General features: G+C 41.3%; 2 protein-coding genes across 20 annotated transcripts in view; one reads left to right on the top strand and one right to left on the bottom strand.

The window, feature by feature from the left end:
• GSAP (gamma-secretase activating protein) overlaps nt 1–15432 on the top strand; it is a 61642-nt gene extending 46210 nt beyond the window's left edge. For 3 of the 10 annotated variants that reach the window (XM_415969.8, XM_004934738.5, XM_040665734.2), the window contains one exon: nt 263–1451. In XM_415969.8, the coding sequence (XP_415969.5) occupies nt 263–363 (101 nt within the window). In that variant the 3' untranslated portion in view covers nt 364–1451. Of the gene's footprint in view, nt 1–262; nt 1452–2969 lie in introns of those variants that run through there. The other 7 variants (XR_005847413.2, XR_005847415.2, XR_005847411.2 and 4 more) reach the window with 6 other exon arrangements.
• Nucleotides 1384–21652, bottom strand: part of CCDC146 (coiled-coil domain containing 146) — a 72881-nt gene continuing 52612 nt past the window's right edge. For 9 of the 10 annotated variants that reach the window (XM_015275764.4, XM_015275761.4, XM_015275762.4 and 6 more), the window contains 11 exons: nt 21059–21245; nt 18956–19051; nt 17274–17444; nt 15738–15826; nt 15479–15643; nt 13179–13403; nt 12325–12553; nt 5414–5542; nt 4576–4713; nt 2890–3138; nt 1384–1901 (listed from right to left, as the gene is read on the bottom strand). In XM_015275764.4, the coding sequence (XP_015131250.2) occupies nt 1698–1901; nt 2890–3138; nt 4576–4713; nt 5414–5542; nt 12325–12553; nt 13179–13403; nt 15479–15643; nt 15738–15826; nt 17274–17444; nt 18956–19051; nt 21059–21245 (1882 nt within the window). In that variant the 3' untranslated portion in view covers nt 1384–1697. The remainder of the gene's footprint in view (nt 1902–2889; nt 3139–4575; nt 4714–5413; nt 5543–12324; nt 12554–13178; nt 13404–15478; nt 15644–15737; nt 15827–17273; nt 17445–18955; nt 19052–21058; nt 21246–21652) is intronic. The other variant, XM_040665642.2, reaches the window with a different exon arrangement.

Here is a 21652-nt window from a genome sequence, read left to right on the forward strand (position 1 = left end):
AGTAGCCTCCAGAGATAGTCTAGCTTTCCTCCATATGGAGCGTAATTTACTTTATATGCCACTAACAGGAAAGTGTATGCCATGGGTGAGCATCAGACAATTGCACTGAAAGCTGTAGGCATTTCGTTTAGATGAAAACACAGTTCCATCTAATACCTTATGTTCTGGTATTGTGGATCAGGACATTTAGTTAGACTGCAGGACTTAGTGTACAACAACACTTAGCTTTGCAAATACTGATTTTCTAATGGTGTTTTTTTAGGTGTGCATCTGTATGAAAAACAAGATCACATTAATGTCAGGTTTGTGGAGGAAGCAGCACTGAAACACACGATGATGCTCTTGGGCCTCAGATATTCCTGAAACTTCTTTCTTCAACTGCATGTAAACTGTGGTACTCAAAATCACTCATATGGAAGTATGCAGCCAACTCTGATTTTTTTTTAAACTTAAATGTCATGTTGTTTGCTAATCAATCTGCAGTTTTGAGTAGCCACCATTACTGACATCAGCTACTCAAAATAGCAGTTGTCCAGTGCACTAAGGCTGAAATTACTGACCTCTAGGTAAACTGTAGAGAAATGCATCTGACACAGACCTGGGTTTCCAACACGTCTGGGGTTTCAGGTCTGCAGTGGTCAAATCAGTGGAACTAGCGGGTATCAAAACATGCTGTGAGAAATGATATTACTCTCAACAGTTTTAATGAGACAGACAGTGCTGGTAAGTATAGTCCAGCTGTACAGTAATGAGAAATTGGCCATTATTTACTCATTTAGACTAATAAAAGCATTTCTTGATGTGATGATGTAAAATAGGTAAGAATAACAAATGAGAAGTCAGTCTTTGTACATAATGCACCAATTATGATACTCATTCCTTGTGGTGGTCATGTATTGTCTTACGGTACTTTTGCCTTTGGAGTGGGATTCTAATATATTCAGCTATGTAATTAGCACAAAATATAGTCTCCTTAAATTTTATGGGAGAAGGATTTTATGTTATGTTTGTTTTTTTTTTTTAAGATACCTATAATATATTGAATGCAGCGCAGGACAAGAAGAAAATTCTTTGGAAATGTACCTTCATGGCAGCATGGAATGAGTTTTACTTAATTCTTTCCTTCCAACTTTTAGTATTACGGTTCAAAACTCAGCTTCAGGAAGAACTGCTGGAGGTTGTTTTCTCCTCATTTTCAACTATTATTTATGAATAACTGAAGTGGGTTTGGTTTTTGGTGTGCACTTTTTCATATTTTGAACAGTGACATAATTTTTCTCAGTTCAATAAGTTTTTCAGCCTCAGACTGTGGAAAGCTGTGATGGTGTATTTGTGTGACATGTGGAGGCATCATTCATGTGCTATTAATAACCAGAGAACATCTTCTATCTTATTCTTTTTAATGAAATGTGATATAAAATAGATGCAATAAAACTTCACCTGAGAAAACAGAAGCGTAGTATGATGATCACTCATTTTAAAATACTGCAGTGCATTTGGCATTCCAGGCTCCACCTAGTCAGAAAGGAGGAACTTGTATCACTGAGTATTTAGCTGTGCTTCTGGCATTAAGTACTACTTTGTTTACTGTGGGGAATTTGGCTATACTCTAATAGGCATTTTGTGTAGTCTAAATGCTGTTGACTTGTGATACTCAGCAACTGGTAAGGGCTTCTCTTCCTTCATATGCTGTCTTCTCAGATTTCAATTGGCTTTATAATTGGTTTTCTGAAATGTCTTATATTTGAACCAGGTTCGCTTGGCTTGAAAGGAGCCAAAGCACCATAGGGCCGTGGCACTGGCAGGCTGTATGCATCATCTGGGACATAAGCAGTTGGCCGTGGTTCAGCTGTTGTGAGGACATGGCCAGGCACTGCAGCTTGTTCCTCTTCTGCAGCCTGCTGTAAAAGAAATGCATTATGAGCACATAGTGCCTACGTGTTTGAAGACTGCAGTCAGTACTCTTCTGAGCCAAAGTAGAGGATGCCCAGTGAGGAAATAACAATAGTCTAATTCTTAGCAAATCAAGAAACCAGAAAACAAAGATGGGTATTCAACTGTTCATTGAAAGGAAAGTGTGATTTATTGACCATGTAGGTATGAGTTTGTCCTTTTAAATACTGTATAGTTTGAGCCTGTAATGTTTTGTTGTTGTTGTTGTTGAGAAAGAAAATTAGATGAACTTGTAGTAATCGCAATAAGTGTGCACAGACCATCTCAGGAACAAGATAAGTTATGATGCTTCAAAGCCCAGTTTTTATTTATGCTGACTGCAGCTATTCTTGAATACTGTCACTGTACTGAAAGGAAACTGGGTCATAATATGAAAAGAGTCAATGACAAAGGTTTCTTATTCTAAACCAGTTTAACTGCAGCAGTTCCTTGTGCCATCAGGCTCTTTAAATGTATGTACTATGTGTTCCTCTCCCAGCTTTGTGTTCATTTCAGATTTCTTTGGAGAAGGAATCATATAACAAAGTCAGTTTCCTACCTGCAGGTGTTCCCTCAATTATACACATCTCAGTTGTATTTGACTATCTTAGCAGTTAACTCAGAACACTGTCACATAAAGCAAGATCTACTTTCACATAAAGCAAGATCTACCTTTGATTATTAAAGTAGTTTGAATGTAACATATCCTCTACTTAAGGTTTGATGACCTGTTCTATCTGAGCAGTGTGCCATACTGCAGTTTGTAACTCCAGAAACCCACAGTGTGCTGGTTTTGTAGTTGCCACTGTCTGTCCCATCATCTCCACCACCTCCTGGAGCCCCATGGTTGTCAGTGAGCAGCTGTGCAGTGAGTTAGTGCTGCTCTTTCAGAAGGACAAGCTAGAGCAGTAAAAAAAAAGGAGGAGACAAAGTGTAACACAGAGCAAAAAAACTTACTCTAGCTCTGGCCTCTGCTGCTTCTTTGTGCATCTTCTCATTGCGTAAAACCTTCAACCATTCAATCTCTGTCTCTTTAGGAGGAGGAAGGCCTTGATCTATCCTTGATGAAACAATCATCAAAAACTCTTCTCTGTCTCTCATTTCCTGCTGGAGTTTAATGGCAAGTGCTTGCTTCATGGACAACTCTGCAACAAGAGCCATCATCTTCTGGGTCCTGTCTTTTATCTTCTTCTGTAGTTCATTTATCTGCAATCAGAAACCAAGTACATTTTGGATATTTAGTAACAACTACATCTGCAGGCACTTACTGGATGTGGTGCTCAGGTAAGTGTAAGTAAGGTTGGTGAAATCAACTGTGTTTCAAAAAACAACTCTTTTCTTGAAAGTAAGGAAACAGTGTCTGTTTCCTGGGTATACTTGGAACCCTGCCAGCAGGCAGTATTAAAAAGTCACATTTACTCCAATGCAAGGTTAGAAAATATCAACTTTGTAATGCTATCCTGCCCCTTACAGATGACTCACAAGACTTCCATTTACCTCCAAGGAAGGTATTAAGCCTGGATTCTGATTGAGGCTGTGCACAATTACTGCATTATTAACAAGTGTGTTAAGTCCAGTCCTCACAGGGCAGTTCAGTGATAACGTGGACACGGCTGTTTTGTGAGGTGTTGAGTTATCCTTAGCAGGGAGATGGACAGAAAGGGAACGGGGTGGGAATCTGATTCTGACTGGAGAGAAGTTTAAAAATCAAGATTATATATATACACTAAAAAAAAGCATAAAAGAGCTCAAATGCTGCTTTTGAAGTAACTAATAGAGAATTGGGGGAGTCAGAGCACGTAACTTCTGGCACAGTGCCATTGGTACACTAATTTATTAGCCAGTGGCTGTAATCTCACACAGGCAAATGGCAGCCATGTTATTTCTTTCTGTAGAAAATGAAAGATTTCCTCCAGGGATGTGTTCTGATTTTAAGCCTGAGTGCCAGAGTTAATAACAAAGAAAAGCAAGTCAGCCCTGGCCTTGTTGTACATTAATTACATCACTGTGGTGTTTGTTTTTTCTCTCTCTCTCTCTCTCTCTCTCTCTCTCTCTGGGTTTGGATCTATTTGAAGCTTTTTCCATCAAGGAGGTGGAGGTGGGAAGATTTCTGTTTTTGGCTGCTACTGTGTTTGTTGTTCTTTGGCCAATGCCACTGACTTCCTGTCTCTGTCCTTCTTTCTTTTGCTTTCTCAGTTTTCTCTCTGTTATTATACACTTTCCAAGTAGCCTCAAGTAATTTACTTAAGGATCAGGCCTCCTCTCCTTCCATTTTTTGCAGTTTTTGTTTAATGTCTGGATTAGCTTGCTTGATGAAAGTACAGGCCAACTGCAGAGCTCCCCTTCCTTCTTTGGGTCTCATGTCTGGAAGCACTGGACCTGAGAAATAACTTAGTGCATGTTTTGGTGAGAGACCAATTGATGCTGCAATTTTCTTTCAAAAAGAAAGTCCATTCCTAATGCTCTTGCTGTGCCTATATTACTGTGATTACTAAATGTCTGTCATTTCTTAAGATTAACGTACAGTTTGCCTGTCACTAATTCCAGCTGCTAGTTTAGTAATTTGCAAGCAGGTCATCTCACCTACTGCCCAGATAGAATTTGGTTTCCTATGGGCCAGTGGGCAGAGCATGCCCTCCTTACCCTTGTTGCTAGCAGCAGTGTGCCCTGCTTCCCATTCTCTGCTGTGGCACGGATCCTGTCTGTGAGCCGGGCAATGTGTTGGTAGATGATGTCTGTCTCCAGCAGCTTCTCCTCCTTCTGTACCAGCTCCACCTCCAGCTGCAGTGGGAGGAATATATGCACAGCACAGGTAAATGCTGGGGGAAAGTGCAACGGAAGGTGTTCCTGTGGCTGCTTGGAGACACCTTCAGAGCTAATGTAATTAAGCAGCAATGTTTTTCACCGGCAGTTTTCCCAAATTACACCAGCATTACTACTGCTTTGCCATGATTTGAGTGAAAGCCATGATTTTTTTTTTTCCTAGTGATTTTTTTGTTTTGTTTTTAAATTTCTGGTTCTTTGAGTTACAGCATTAAAAGTTTCAGCTCTTGCTTGAAGTAATCTCCCCCTGACACCTTGCTGTTAAATGTGAGCACCAAACACGAAGTACTGTGCAACTGAAGGGACTTTAAAACATAAGGAGAGATTGAATGGGAACATTAAATCTACGTCACACATACACAAAAGCCAGTTTTGTAATGTTGGTGAGGTTGGTACAGGTGGGCTGTGACCCAGCTGGCCTGGGTGCCTTTGGGTACTGACCTCTCCTGGGGCTCTGTTTGGAGCAGAAACAAAGCAGAAAAGCCAATCCCTGCAGAGTTTGCTGGTTTATGTCACGTGTGCAGGTTTTGTGTTGAGAGGACGGTGGGCCTGCCTTTGGCTCACATACATCAGTGGTTTATTATTTTGCACACCATTTGCTTTTTCTAAAAGAACTCAATGCACGGTGTTAGGGCTGTGCAGTGAGACCTGACGCTACCTGTTCGATCTTCTTCTGCAGTTCAGGTGCAGATGGGTCTTTCCCTCCCAGGTCTCGCTTTCTGCTCTCATTTGTGGGGTCCACAAAGATTTCCTCCATCTCTTTAATCCTGTCCTTGCACTGGGAATACTGGTAAACAAAAACACGCAAGGGTTACTTTTCTGACCAGAAGCAAAAAGCCCCATTGCTGCAGTGCTGAGGGAGGGAAGGTCTCTGTGTGCCTGGTGTGCTGTGCCTCAGCAGTCAGGGTGTTCAGGTGCACAGCTCATGGCCATGCTGCACTGCCCAAGCTCAGAAGCAGGACTGCAGCCTCGTTGGGAGTGCCTGGGGTGCTGTGGCAGCGCAGGCCTGTGTCAGTCTGTGCTGGTCCAACACTCAGAACATTTCCCTACACCGCCAGAGGTGGCATTGTCCTGTCATATTGGTAGTGAATGTGAGAGCTTGTGCCACAGAAGGGTTCTTTCAGGGGAGTGGTTTTAAAAGAAAAGATGGGAAATTCAGGTTAGATGCTGGGAAGAAGTTATTTACTCAGAGGGTGCTGAGGTGCTGCCCAGAGGAGCTGTGGGTGCCCCATCCCTGGAGGTGCCGGGTTGGACGGGCCCGGGGCAGCCTGAGCTGGGGGGGCAGCCTGCCCATGGCAGGGGTTGGGACTGGTGGGCTTTGAGGTCCTTTCCAACCCAAACCATTCTGTGATTCTATGAAGGCTTTTTTCTAAGACATAGATAAAATTTCCACTCATTAATGATTTCTTGAGCTCTTGTTCCCTTGACTGTGTGTGCAACACAGCGACCTGTGTATCAGTACAGCAGTCATGCCAGCCAGGGTTTTTCTCTTAACCACCAGCTATCCTGGCAAGAGCCTGGACTGGAAAATGTTTTTTACTTTCTAAATACATTTGGAAAGTTAAGGAAAAAGCAGCAGTCCTGGGGGGAGATGGTCAGCTTCGGCCATGCTGTCAGGATGGGAAGCTGGGGCTGGTTTGGGCGAGGGCTGCCCTCCATCACCGCTGTCAGTGAGCGGCGGGGCCTATCTGTGTGCAGATGGATGTAGCTCTGGGCAGAGGAGAGTGGAAACCCCCAGGGAAGGGAGTGAGCCCTGAGGGCCAGGCTGGATGGGGTTCAGCTGCCCAGCCTAGTGCATGGTGTCTGCACCTGCGAGGGTGGTTGTGAGGTGGGCCCAGGCCAGTCACTGCTGGCAATGAAATGCTGAGTGTGTTTTGTACCCAGGGGCATCCAGGTTTTCTCTGCTGCTGTTCTGAGCGTGTCCTGCAGCAACTCGGCTGTGGGGCACTGCAGGGACTGTGAGTGCCGATTCTGCAGTACTGTGTTCAGGCCTGGGGCCCCCAGCACAGGAAGGATGTGGAGCTCTTGGAGCAGCTCCAGAGGAGGGCCACTGAGATGATCAGAGGGCTGGAGCATCTCTCCTATAAGGAAAGGTTGAGGGAACTGGGCTTGTTTAGCTTGGAGAAGGGAAGGCTCTGGGGAGGCCTCATTGTGGCCTTCCAGTACTTGAAGGGAGCATATAAACAGGAGGGGGAATGGCTGTTTACGAGGGTGGATAGTGATAGGACAAGGGGGAATGGTCTTAAACTGATACAGGAGAGGTTTAGGCTGGATATTAGGAAGAAGTTTTTCACCCAGAGGGTGGTGACACACTGGAACAGGTTGCCCAAGGAGGCTGTGGATGCCCCATCCCTGGAAGCATTCAAGGCCAGGCTGGATGTGGCTCTGGGCAGCCTGGTCTGGTGGTTGGTGACCCTGCACATAGCAGGGGGGTTGAAACTCGATGATCATTGTGGTCCTTTTCAACCCAGGCCGTTCTATGATTCCCAGAATACACAGATGGAACTCCATGTGCCTCTCCATTGCTTGCTGAAGGAATGACTGGGAACGTTTCCTCATGTCTGGACTCATGGGGCAGGCCATGGTTGCTGTGTGTCCAATGTGCACCTGTCTGTCTGTCAGCACACCGTCACACCCGCATCTGTTGGAACACAAGTGTGGTGACTTCCCTGTTAGTGCTAACCTGCAGCCAGGGGTGGTGACATTGTCAAGGAAATGGCGCTCACAGCTCTGGGAAGAGTCACCACAAAAACACGTGAATGTTTCACTGTCGCTATAGGGATAGGGTTTATGCAGTGGAAGAGAACGGTTTCTGTTCAACTGCCAATGGGAAAACTGACAGGTATTCGCATGTGATAATGGAACATCAGCACAGTACTTGCTCTAAGTAGCTCTTTTCTGGGAAAAAGGCTCGTGCAGATCTTTCCTTTACACTTTGTCTAAGAACAGACAGAGTAGAAGCCCTCAATATCTGCGTTGAGCAGCTTCCTTGTCAAACTCTGGTTTGATATAAAATGCACGCCCTTCCGCATGCAACTCATTTCAGGGGTACTGAAAAGTTGATTTTAATTTCAAACAGCTGAAAATGGAGCCCAGCAGTACCTGAGAACTACAAGCGGAAGAACACAAGAACAGGGTGAGCTCAAACAACAGGATGCAGTGCTGCTGCCGGAGATCGGGGGCCAAAGGGCTCCAGCAGCAGCGCAGCTGCAGGCACCTCAGTGGAGGCGGTGGTACCTCCGTGGGATTAGCACAGCTCCCCGCGCTGCGTTTTACAGGGTTGAGTTGTTACTTTATCAAGGGGCTGATGCAGAACAAACGCTGTCCCAACCAGGAAAGGAAATCCAGGTTTTCTGATAAATGCTTGGCTTACTTTTACAGGTGATGGGAATTAAATATAAGCTAAACCAAAAATATGGAAAGCAAAACACACTTGGAGATAACCATGATATTGTGTGTCTGCTTAAGCAATGTAGTGATAGGTCCGTCTTAAAACCAGAAAAGCCCTTTCTTGGAGTGCTTTTGATACAGGGAATGGCTTTGCTGTGCTTGACTGTAGATAGGAGGAACTGCTGAAGAATGAGAAGATGAGAGGGAACACAGAGCAGATAAAGGGCTGCTCAGAGAGGGAAGGGCTCATACTGATTCTGGAAACCTCAGGGAACATAGCAGGGGGTACCTCATGCACTGGAAAGGAGCAAATATCACATCTGGTTTTTAAAATGGGGGGAAATGGAGCTGCGGATTATAGATGTTATTTATAGATGTAATATATAGAGATGTAATTAATCACTTCCTGAATAATAAATCTGGAAAAAATCATGAAGCTTTCTTTGTAAATAGCTGGAAAATAAAAGGAGTATGAATAATAGCTAATGTAGTCGTGCCAAACAGTCTGACCTCCTATTATTTAACCTGAGCGTGGATGAGAAATGGTAGGTATCATACTGTTTGACTTTTACATAACTTCAATATTGTTTCATATCATCTCATCATAATTGAGCAAAGGAAACAGGTTCTTGATGAAAATGTAAGGTAAGGACTACATCAAGAAATGTAGTCACAAAGCAAACGTGAATCAGCGTATTGTGCTGTTGCAAGAAGAGCTACCATCGTACCAGGAAGTGTAAGCAGAAGTGCCACCTGCCTGAATGAAACCTTTTGCTCTCAGCCACTGCTGTTAAGCACTGCGCTTGAAGGCAGAAAGAAAGGAAGGTAGAAAAGAAGGATTGAAGCAGCACCAGCTCTAAGGGCTGATGCAAAGGAGTAGGGCTGTGCAGCCCAACAAAAGCATGGGAGAGGAACGTGGCTGACGTTATTCCAGGAATGTGAAATGTTGCTGCAGGGAGGAAGAGAATGATCTGTTTGTTGTGTCCCTGGTGGATGGAAAAGAAGCCATTAGGCCTACACTGCAGCAAGAAAGGCTCCGCTTAAGGTTTTAAGAAAACCGTTCCTGTGTTAAGGACAGCACTGGGACAGCTTGCCTGGGGAACAGGAGCTTCCACCAGGAGTGGCTGAAAGAGCCGCTCTGCCCTCAGGAATGGCAGGCAGCCCCGCCTGGGGCACAAGCAGGCCTGCCACAAGGCTCTTCTCCACTCTGCTAGCCCTGGTTTTCTACAACTGATGCTGTGGTCCATAGACTTTCATGAAGCCATATTAAAACCTGGATAAACTGATGCCAAATGCCTCTGTGCAATTATCAGTCCCTGTGTGTTAGCTTAGCTCAGAGGCATGAAGGTGCCACGTGGAGCACTGTGAGCTCAGCAGGTCTGTTTGTTGGACTAATTAACGATTAATGCCAGGTACTTCTCATTGCTGAAGGCAGATTAGTTTTCATGGGTTGTTTCAGTCAGCAGGAACGTGATGTGCAGTCACAAGTAAAAGCTGTATAGTTTGATGCCCACCTTAAAATCTCCTTGGGTGTTTATTGTGTCAGATAGAGGAACTGCTTCTAAATATTTCTGATTTTAGTGCCTTACAGTGGATGTAACAAAAATACCCAGCCCATCTTGGCAGCCCTTTTGCTTAGAGCAGATCTGGCGTTGCTTGAGATAATATCTATCAACATCTGTCATTCTTTTGAGAAAGTATATGGCATTAGATGGAAAGCATAAGAGTGGGATATCTGTGGGTTTGGTGATTGAGCAACTCGTGTGGAACACAGGAGATCCAGGTGACATTTTTGTTCTTCCTGTCTTGCCATGCAGCCTCCATCTGTGCTTCCCCACTTCCCAGTGGGTACCACAGCCACCAGACACGGAGTCAGCAGCGGTAGTCTATTGAATATGATGCATTCATTCACCTTCTGGTTAGAAGTGTGTCTCTAAGGAAACAGATAACGCATCTCAGAATAGTTAATTTGCTGATGATTAAAGCATCTGGTGAGAATATGGGAGGCTTAGATTCAAATGATGTCTCAAAAAAAAAAAAATCAGAAATATTTCCTTCCTGCTTATTTTCTTCTCAGTGTTTGAAGCATTGCCTCTAACTGTATCTGTGCATGGAAGATTGTTCTGCATTCAGTACCAGAAAGTTTAATTCACATCTAGAGTGAGAAAAGGGGACGCAGTTCTGGAGTAATGGGGAGACTGGGAAATGCAGGAGAGAAGAAAAGCAGCACAGAAAAAGAATAAGATGACAAAGTTTGGAAAGTACCCGAGATGTAAGGAGATAGTGTAGGAAAAGAAGAAAAAGAAAATGTAAGAGGCACAGAGACAGGATTTGTCCTGCCTGATTCAGATAGTCTAAACTGTATTTCAAACGTAGATGCCTTCTGAAGCACTTTTCCTACACGATTTGAAGATTCCTGTGCAATCCACGAGGAGAGGCAGGTGCCCTGAGGACAAAGACCTCCAAGAGTTGTCAGGATCTCCTCCGAAGGCAAAGATGCCAAACTCTTTTTGTTAATACAGAGCTCTTACCATTGATTTGGATAATTTGCCCAGTGGGCTCTAACTTCAGGTCGGAGTGCCTGTGACCACCTCGTTAGGCTTCAGCTTGGCATCAAAGGTTGGGTTCACAGGAAAGATGGATTTAGACCTATACTGACCACATCAAGTCAAGGTCGTGTGCGAATGAGCATTGCTGTAAAAGACTTTGCACACTGTAACCAAGTGATGCTGTTGGATGTCAACACGGGGCCAGATCTGTAATCAGGACAGGAGTTAATGATCTGACCGATGCCAGAATTTAGTGTAGGGTTTATGACTTTTATTTAAATCAAGGTGATAAAGCCAAATGATTTAAAACTGTTTCTCAGTGATCATAATGGTAATTACCAGCAGAAGGATGAGTATCAATGCTAGAATAGCCGACAGCACAGGGAGATGGCTTGGCTGGCAGCCAGCTTGAACCACGTAATGTTCCATAACCACAGTATCTAGTTACATCTGAAAAGGTGACAACTGATTATTTGCCATTGTTTGTTAAAAATCCCTGACTTGGGAACACGCATAGAGAACATATCACAACACTGTTTTCATTCTTCTTTACTTCCTGCAAGAAGATTTCAAAAGCCTGTAACAGCAGCCTCCCTTCAGCTGTGGGTTTGCTCTTAACACAGACCATCATCACAAAGGAGAAAGTTTCAGGAATGTAGAACAGAAAACTCAACACAGAAATCGTCTGCACTTTGTTACTGCATTTGTGTCTCTCAGTCTCATTCTAAGTCTTATCTGGAAGCATCTCTTATTTTCTCCAGTCTGCCATCTCTTTTTATGCTCTTTTTATTCATCGTTTAAGTCTGTAATTGTACTGTGAAGATCTTTGAGGCATGATTTGCATAAGGTATCGCACAAAACTGTATTTTATTAGCAGAGCATACAATCTCTTTAAAAGACCAGAAATAAGAGAACAGTGCAAGCACTATTTAACAGCGAGGCACAGCTCCATCGATGCAATTACAGATAGCAATGGTACACCATAATTTTGTGTAGATGCTAACAGAGTATGTGTGGAAAAAATTACCATCTGGAGATAAGGTCAAAAGTAAATGGGCCATTTCAGAAAGCAAGGAAAGAATGCCTAGAACAATGACGAAAACCAGAGTTTGTTAATTGTTTAATGTCATGTTGTAACTAGAACTAAAACTTATACTGTTTTTGTGTAGAAGGAAATGTATGTGGCATCACTGTGGGCAGCAGAGTTTCCAGAGTAGGCTCAGGGTCAAGATTGAATTGGGCTGTTATTTTAGAAATGTGAAGAGCTGAGTATATTTCCCAGCCCTCCACCTACCCATCAGTACAGCTTTAACAATTTTTATCTCTGTTCCCATACTTTCCCCATGACTGCCATTCTCCAGCTTAGTCATCTTGACATTTACGACCCTGGGAGGGCTGGCTGGGATGGAGCGTTGGGTATGTGCATGGCAAATGGAGTCAGTTACATGCAAGCTAGAAACTCACATATTTCAAGTTAAAATATACATCAGCGCTTTCCTGGACAGATGTATTAGTGAACTGTCTATTTTAATAAGCCTTGTACATGCAGACTTATATTGTATATGATAATTGTTTTTAAATACAGAATTAGAGAAACAAAAGGAGGGGGAAAGATTTCTTTCCCACTAACCTGTATCTGAAGTACGACCAACTCTGCGTCCAGGACTCTCTTCATTGGGAGTGCTTTGAGCCAGAATTTGATCTGTCTCTCTTTCTCAGCCACCTTCATCTTCAGAAAACTGATCTTTTCATCCATAGCTTGCATCTCAATATCTCCTTTTCTACACAAAAACTCTTGTGCATTTATTTTTTCATATAAAATACATATTTCTTCTTCTCGACTTCTAAGCAGAAGGCCGCTGCAATGAGTCCCAAGTGAAAAGGTAGATTTTTAAAAATTTTGGTTGGTATTCAGTGTATTCCATTCAAGAACATAAAAGGCAGATTTTAAAAATGACAGCAATAATCTGGGAAATATAGCAAGATTTCACAGATGCTATTTTAATATTGTTATAGCAATTTTAAAAGAGGACAAAAGAATTACAAGCTGAAAATTGGACAACACAGTTACCAAGATTGCTTTGGTGCTTCATACCATTGCTACAAGCTTTTTTTTGCCTCCTACAGCATTGATTTGGAAAATGGAGAAATGCAATCAGAGAGCTTTTCTCTGCACTTCCACATGAGAGTATTGCACAAAGCGCAAACAGAGAGTAGAGGCTACAAGCTCTCAAGGCATTCAGCAGACAAGGTACAGTGCTGTTCTGTAAGAGTTCTGAAGAATGAATGGCTCCAGCAGTGGAGAACCAACACACACGTCCATGACACACAGCAGTACTGGCATTGCAGTGGGGCAGGCTGCTTGCGGGGCACCGGAGTGAAGGTGCCCTTAGTGTTCTTGGTTAGACTTGCTCCGAAATTGAAAAGTATCAATTCATGAATTTCAAAATGACCCACTTTATTGCATCACACTTACACGCGTACCTCTCAGTTTGTTCCTCAGTGGCTCTCTTGTACTTCTTGTGCAGTTGTGCAATTTCCTCTTCAATGCGGGTGACTGCATTGGTAAGTCCGTCAAGATCCAAAACCTGTTGCTTTTTCTTTTCATTCATTTCATACATGACTTGTGCGACTTTGGAACAATCATTTTTGAGACTCTCTTTAATTGCTGCGTTATTTTTATTTTTCATGTGTTGTTTCTGCAGTTCTCTTTAACGTAAACAGAAAAGTAGGAAGGTTTTGAGTCCTTTCAATTTGAAAGCAATTTCAGCACAAAAAAGCAGAGCTTAAAATAATTGCTTAGTTGCACAAAGAATCTTCTATGTCACTCTGCTTTGAGGAAGTATGGCAAGAGGTAGAACCCTTTCCTGAGAACCACCTCTGTACAAGCTCTTTCCAACTCGAGCAGATCTGGACTATTGCCCATTGAAATGCTATAACTGGAGCCTGCACCACAGCTCTTCTGCCCTGGGAAAAAAACTTAAAGAGTAGAAGCGTGGACTGCAAATTCTTAATGTGATGCAAATTCTTAATGTGCAGTAAGCCTGTCCTTCTCTTCATTTACAGTTCAATGTTTAAATGACACAGTTGTGACTCTGAGGTCTCCAAGCACTGTATCCCAGCATTCACACAAGATAGAATATTATCAATATTATCAATCTTTCTATCTGAAAGATGTGGAAAAAACATCATAACAAAAGGTTGGGGGCGAGATCTATCACAACTATGCATGAAAATGAAGAAGAAAAGGTGTTATGTCAAGAGACGGATGGCCACTGGACAATGGTGCCTTGCTGAGAAGACAGCTTCTTGTTGCCACACAGAGCATTCCTTTGGTAACAGCAGGAATTCAGACTTACTGCATTTAAACTGCACTAAGTGTCACTTCTGGACTAAGAGACTACTTTGTCTACACTGGGAAGATATTTGTTAACATACAAAAGAGGTAGTGAAAGAAGAAGCACTGTCTCCTATTAAAATGCGGAACTGCAGATGAAAGGCCCTGCCTCCCATTCTCAGTTCCGTATGAGGCTGCTGAATTACTCTGTGCAAAGCTGTGAGATTCTTTCTGGTTCATTTCTGCTTTTGTAAATCAAGTGTCAGAATGACAGAAAGGTAGTATTGGAGAAATGCAGCCTATTATTAAATGGAATATGAAAAAAACCTATCTTTTCAAACTGATACTCTGTCTTCCAAAGTGAGTAGTTTGCAGTTAAGTCAGGGATACCATGATGGATTTTTACCCTTTTTTCTCCTCTTCCTCTCACAAGTAATTTATTGGGAAGGCCTCAAAAATTTTAGCACAAAACATCAGCTAGTGCACGTCCTCAGAATCACTTCAGTCCATGAAGTGCCACTTCTTTTCCAGCTTGCTCCAGCGTGGCTTTGAAGTCAAGGTACATGGAGATTCGCTACGTGTATAGATTGAATTTATCCTGAATGCAGTCTTAGGTCTGGCTGTGCAATTTTTGTTTTTGGCACCAGAAAACAAAGTTTTGGGCAAAATAAATTATTCATAAACTTAGTTTTGACTGTGCTGTTTTGCTTACAGAATTAACCCTTTCCTAGCTTTCTGCTTTCCCAACTACCAATTTCAGAGACACTGTCATTGTCTGTCTGGTGCCAAGCAGAAAATCACCACTAGGATGACAAAAAGATGGCAAAAAGGCATCTCCTCTAAGTAATGATCAAGGAAAAAACAGAATCACAAACACCAGCTACACCCCCTCATCCTCTTTGCTGTCAGTGCAAGGTTTCATTTTGATGAGGATTGCCTAGAAGTTGAAACCATGTTTTGTTTGATCTGAAATAAATACTATCCAATAGACTACAACTTGAGTTTGAAACAAGAAGCTCAGTTCTAATTTAATAATTAATTGGCCATATCACTAGCTAGTGACTCATTTACTGGTACCACCCAGTCTGTTGTGGAGTTGTGTATGGTTTCGACCTCTTTTTGCCTAAGGATGGGTACAACAGAGTTGTTCATATTCAGATGCTAGAGGCTTGAGAGCAGTTATACGAAGAAAATATAAAGACAGTTTTTCACTTGAAAGGATAGGAAAATGAGAAAGAGTGCGGACAATCTTCAAAAATGTTTCCTTCCCATGCAGTGATGCCCAAACTAATTGTAAAGTGTTAGGATTGGAGCAGATTCTGTGCGGGTGTTGCGATATTTCTTTGGATCAGGTTTTAAAAATCAGGGTAATAAATGTGAATAGGATTCTTTCTAAGAAAACTTTTCCATTTCCATATCTGTGATTTACAGCTCAGTTAAAACTCACCTTTCTTGGGTTATAAGGGTATTCCTTAAAGTTTCTATTTCACTTGCTTTTACTTTTATCCGGTCCTCAATTTCAGCTGTTTTCTGCTGAGCAACATTCACCAAATGCATACATTTATTCCTTTCATTTTTGATCACATCACACATATTAGCAACTCCTTGGAGTCTGAAGAGGAGTGTAAAAGAAATAATTTTTATAAGTTTATGCACACATTATCTGGATAAGAATTTCTTTATCTAATGTGTAATTGTTTTCTTACTGTTTATGGACTCTTCTTTTCCTCTTTTTATACTCTTCTATTTCAAGATCCTTTCTTTTTATTTCTTTAATAATATTTTGAAGTTGTATCTGAAATTTAAATGGAGTTCAGTACGCACTTTAGATTTTTCAAAGCAAAATCTTCAAAGAGAAACAAAACAGCTCTCTTAGATGATGAAAATACAGGCAAAATTCTTCCAAGAATTTATTCTAATTACAATGAAATGCTTTTACTGTAATAACACTAAGAAACACAGTCTCTCTGTATATACAAGTCTTACGATGACTGCTAAAAATGTAGATAATTTATTTCATGCTCATCTTGAAATGAATGATCTCTGCTATCTGTAGTTCTACTGTTTCTATTAAACATTATTAAACAGTTCCATCATGATGTAGTTGTGCATATGCACTGCTGGAGTTTTACCTTGAATTTATGATGCACTTTTTTAAAGAATTTTTTTTCTTTTCTTTTTTTACTTTCTCTACCTTCTCAGTAGTCACTGGTGATTGAGTGACATGGCACATTTACACTTCGTTAGGGCTCTGCACATCTGATTTCAGTTCTGTTCAGTCCTTACTAGTTTGTGTCGTTAACATTCAATGGACAAACCTTCTCACATCTCCTACTGATATCAAGAGGAGAATATAGGCATTAGAAAAGCTGGTGGATGTCTGGTTGCAGTTCCGGGCAGGAGTGTTTGTTAACAAAATTATATTCTTAATGATTTGTTCTGTTTATGAGCTTATTTTTATTGAATTTGCAAAGCCTGAACTGCTCCTTTGACTATTTCTATTGACAGTCAATAATTCACAACACACTATAATGGTGGCCAGTCCAATTTATTTTAATACAGATTTACAATTTATTTTAATACATTATGGAAGTGTAAATAGTTTGTTCCTGTTATTTAGTCAGAAGAACAGGGGATTTTTCCCTCTTCCTTCAAGTTAATAGACTGATTTATATATTGAAGTGTATCAGGAAAATAAGAATTGGTGTCTCTCCTTCGAGTGAATAGTAGTTCTGATGTCAATATATTTGCGAAACAAAACAACCTTCTTGTACATCCAAGGATCTCAGTTGAGGCTATCTGAATTTCTGCCTCTTCCATGATTGTTCATTTTATTCTGTAGGCTTGAAAGAAATCATGCTTTCAAACACCTTATTTCAACTGTAGTGTGATATTTTAGTGCACTGTTGTACAGCACCATAAATTGCCACCAAACTAACAGAGTATTACGAGCTTCCTGTGTTAATCATAGAATCACAGAATAACTCAGGTTGGAAAGGACCTCAAAGATCATCAAGTCCAACCGCAGCCTAACCACAGTACCATAGAATCCTTAGAGTTGGAAGGGACCTTTAAAGGTCATCTGGTCCAACTCCCCTGCAATGAACAGGGACAGTTGTGATAGATCTTTGAAGTACAGTGGGAAATGAGAGTCTATAAGGTTCCTCTCATCAGTGATTTTATTTCTTCACGTAGCAGCTTTTGCTTTAGAGCAGACTTTCAATTATATGAGATTTTTTTACCTGGACTTTCTGAACTTCCCTGGATTTCTGTTCCTTCTCTTCAACTTTGAGCCACGTCAGATGTGCAAGTCTGGATAACTCACTGCGGCATTTCTCCTGCTCCTTGAACAGCCGGCCTTCTTCAGCAATACATTCCTCTAACCTGCGGGCGTCCGTATCCGATACCATCTCCTGAAGGAAATCAAATTCAGTTCCTTATACACTGATGTATTATCAGTGTTGGAAAACCCAATGTTTGAAACACTTAGGGTTTATTTACAAAGCATCCCATGCATGGATTTAAAAATAAACGAATAATAAAGCTGACTTAAAAATACCATCTGAAGCACCGCGCACAATCCCGTGGTAACATCAAAATATTTTAGCACCTACAAAGTTTCTGTTCCTCCACCCAGCAGCACTTCCAGCTGCTGAATATAAGAGCAACAAAATCAGAGCATGCAGTAAACTGTGCTGCAAAAGGTTTGGAAAACACCGTCTATGCTAAGAATCTCAAAGAGCTTCGTCTCCTTAAAGCACCATAACGGTATAATGAGGTGGGATTGTTTTTTTTTAGCCATACAGTGAACAGAAGTTTGATAACAAACTCCTCAAATCAAAGGTCAAACACTTAAAAAATAGTGACTGAATGCTATAGCTAATCAAACTCTGATGATTACAGCCACACATTTTTAACATGGATTAACCCTTGACACAATTTAGCAGGATCTGGCCCTTTCTCTCCCAGTGGAAATTTTGAAATCAAGATTTGGGCTTTCCCTACGTCTTTGCTGTAGTTCGAAGGAGGGTTTATTCAGGGAACTTCTGTGATCTGTGTTGTAGTGGTGGTCAGTTCAAATACTCAGAAGGGTTCCTTATGTAATCTTCAAATCAGCTTATTTCAGGATGAGGTGAATGGATGGATTTCTAAGCTCCACCAACTATGGCGGAACATTAAGTACATATCACATACACAAATAGTGACATGTATGTAGCTATGCATATTCAAACACAAGCTGAATCTCACCTGACACCTTTCACAACTTACTGAGAAGAAAAAAAGTTGAAGGAAATATCCTCCCCTTCAAGGGAGGTTTAAGTTAGATATTAGGAGGAAGTTTTTCACACAGAGGGTGGTGACACACTGGAACAGGTTGCCCAAGGAGGCTGTGGATGCCCCATCCCTGGAGGCATTCAAGGCCAGGCTGGATGTGGCTCTGGGCAGCCTGGTCTGGTGGTTGGTGACCCTGCACATAGCAGGGGGGTTGAAACTCAATGATCATTGTGGTGCTTTTCAACCCAGGCCATTCTATGATTCATTCTATGACAATGCTAATGAATTCAAAGGCAGCACAAAAGAAAATGTATATGAGAATATGATAAGAGAATATGAACATAGGAAGAAAGTATGTCTGAAATTTACTGCTTATTATAAAGTCATCTGTATAGTGACAATTAGTAATACTCTTGTGAATGAGACATCTGCATTTCCTCAGCGTATTTGACCATGGTGAATACTGACAGACATCCACAGATCTAGTGGAAGGTGTCTGCGCCTATGGCAGGGAATTGTAGCTAGAAGATCTTTAAGGTCCCTTCCATGAAGATCAGCTAGAAACTATCACCATTTTTTCTTTGGTTCCTTTATTCTCGTGACAGAAAACCATTACAGGGAATTAATATGAGAATGAAGAACTCATCACCTGTTCAGCTAAACATCTCTTTTTCATTTCTATTTCCTTCTGCAGTTCTCGTCTTCTTTCTAGTAATACTCCATTAATTTTAGGGATGGCTTCTGCCTACAAAAACAAACCAGGCATTCTGAATGATGGCAACAAGAGATGTGAAAAATGTAAAATGCAGAAAATCTATTTCAATTACTTATACGCATGATGGAGCGATTATTTTTCTGTCTTGTTGCAACCCTTAATCCAAGAGTTACTGGTGGTTGAGTTCCTCAACACCATGTCCAAGTTTCTCAAGGTTTTCTTAAGTATTACAAAGCCCATTTTAAGTAACGGAATGTGTAAGTGTTCTGTTTTTGGCTTTAAGTTATGAAGGATTTTCCTGTTTCCTCCTGAGGCTCCAGAAAGTCCAAAAAAACAACATAGCTGCATACAACTTTTTCTTGTACATTGTGGGAGAACTTGTTTGTTCAGCCAGATTTTAAAAAGAATTGTGAGAAGGAAGAAATTACTTTCTGAGTAAATCTGAACAATCCAACTAAACCCGTTTGTGTGATACCTCTTGTGAGGCACCAGGTTTTTTTGGCTTTGCAGCACTGTGGTATCTTTCTCAGATCACAGCCAGATGTTCGAAAACCTTCACATCGATAATGAGAAGTTTGCACTCATGATTTTCAGTTCAGTGGTAATATTATAAAATTAGATATTGTTCACTTGCACTAAAGGAAAGGATAACGTGGCATGGCAAAGGTGAAGCCCTGAAGTTATTTGCTTTTTGATTCCAGATCTGGAACAGGTCAGATTTGACTTGGATTTGCTAAAAGGTCTGCATAACCCACACTAAGCAAATTGCTTTCGTTCTCATGGAGGGAGTGAACACAGCATTTCTGCAGAGTGTACATTGGTTACCACTTCTGCTGTGCTGTTACCACTTCTGCTGTGCACTTCTGGCTGTGGTAGATGTAGACACACATTTCCAAGATGGGATTCTAAAGGTGCCGTCAGGCTCTTGAGTCTGAAAGCAGAAAGCTCACACCAACATCTTTCATGCATTAGGGGCTTTTGTTGGCACCAGACAAGACTCAGGTTTGGCGCTTTTGGCAGGAGGAGACATGGCCAGGGAGAGGAGCAGCAGCCCTGCCTGGGGCTGTAGGCAGCCAGGGCTGCCAGTTCTCTTTCACACACAATGTCACTTTAGCAATAGCTGACCTTTCACAACTTACTCAGAAGAAAAACACTTACTGAGAAGAAAAGGAAGAAATGTAGGAAAAAAAGCATAAGAAAGAGGGACTAGAAGAACCAGTGATGAGAGGAAAGTATTGGTTAAAAGCAGACAAAATAATATTTTAAGAAAGAATGAGAGGGAGAAAAGAAAGGAAATGCTTCAAGTAGACAAGCAAACTAAAACTGCACTTTAATAGCAGTGTAGGAGAAGGCACAAAAAAGAGAGTAAATCAGTATGAGAAGAGTAATGGGTGATACACTACAGCAAGGAGGAAGCTGAGAAAAGAGAAAGTTCAGTGGAAATGAAGGAAACATGAGGAAATACATATCTTTTTACCAGACTTTATATAGTGCTAATTTCCTGCCCCCAGAATATTGTTAAATACCTCATAAATTATTTGCAACAATGTCCAAGCAATCTTCAAACTTAATATAGATGATTTTTGTTGGTTATCCGATGTAAAACCCAGGACCTGGGTAATATGTGGCTACGTGGCTTTACTTGCCTGATATAAACTTCTTTGATGCCAGCAGGCAAGCCACTATGCTGCTGCACACAGAAAGTGATACAGAGCTTCAAAGGAAGACATGATGCCACAGTGCTAATATAATCAGTGCCACCTCTGATTAGCATGCTACTTTAATTACTGGTTCTTAATAAGAGCACCAGTATGGGTTGACACAGTATTCTCATTACAGCTATAAAACAGAGAGCATCCTTAGTCAGTAGCAGCAGCACTTTTAACATTTCTCTGTGCCTAAGATTTAGAAAAGTCTTATCCTTCTCCCTCTGCTAGGATCAGTCCAAATCATGGACTGATCCAAATCATCCAAATCCATACATGGATTTTCTGCAAGAAAGTTTGGAATTCTTCTGATCAATGTGTTCATACAGACCTCCAATTTGAGTGTTTTGTGCTGTGACTTCTCTTGTTGCAAAGACTCATGAATCATTTTCATCTGTAGCTCCATCTTTTTCAGATTCCTCAGTTCTTTATCTTTCTCTCCTTGCATGTAAATGAGAGTTTCCTGCTGTTGTTTTTTCTCAAAGATTCGTTCATTTAACTTTTGGTTCAGAGAGTCTCTATACAGATAAACAGAGAATTTCAGAGCCAGGTAATTTGAGCAAGAAATGTTTGCATCAGTCACGATCATTTTAATGGGGTTTGAGTACAATGTAATTATCTCCAAGCAGTAAGACAAAATCATAAAGTACTGCCACAAGCCACCTTACAATTAGCAGGTAACAAATTTATAACTTTAAGAAATGATAACATTCCTAATTATGTCAGTGAGGTCTCACAACCTGTTCTAGATCTGCTACAAGTCTGTAGGAGATGAATTATTATGGGAAGAAGTTTTTTTAGTATATTTGCACGGTCACTTCCCTCCAGTATTTCAATTCACAGTGCTGCTATCCTTTAACATAAAACTTCAGAGGCAAAAGCATTTATGCTGAGAATATGACAGTGGTTATACGTGTACTTCTTC

This window comes from Gallus gallus, chromosome 1, assembly GCF_016699485.2.
Source record: "Gallus gallus isolate bGalGal1 chromosome 1, bGalGal1.mat.broiler.GRCg7b, whole genome shotgun sequence".
Classification (NCBI taxonomy): Eukaryota; Metazoa; Chordata; class Aves; order Galliformes; family Phasianidae; genus Gallus; species Gallus gallus.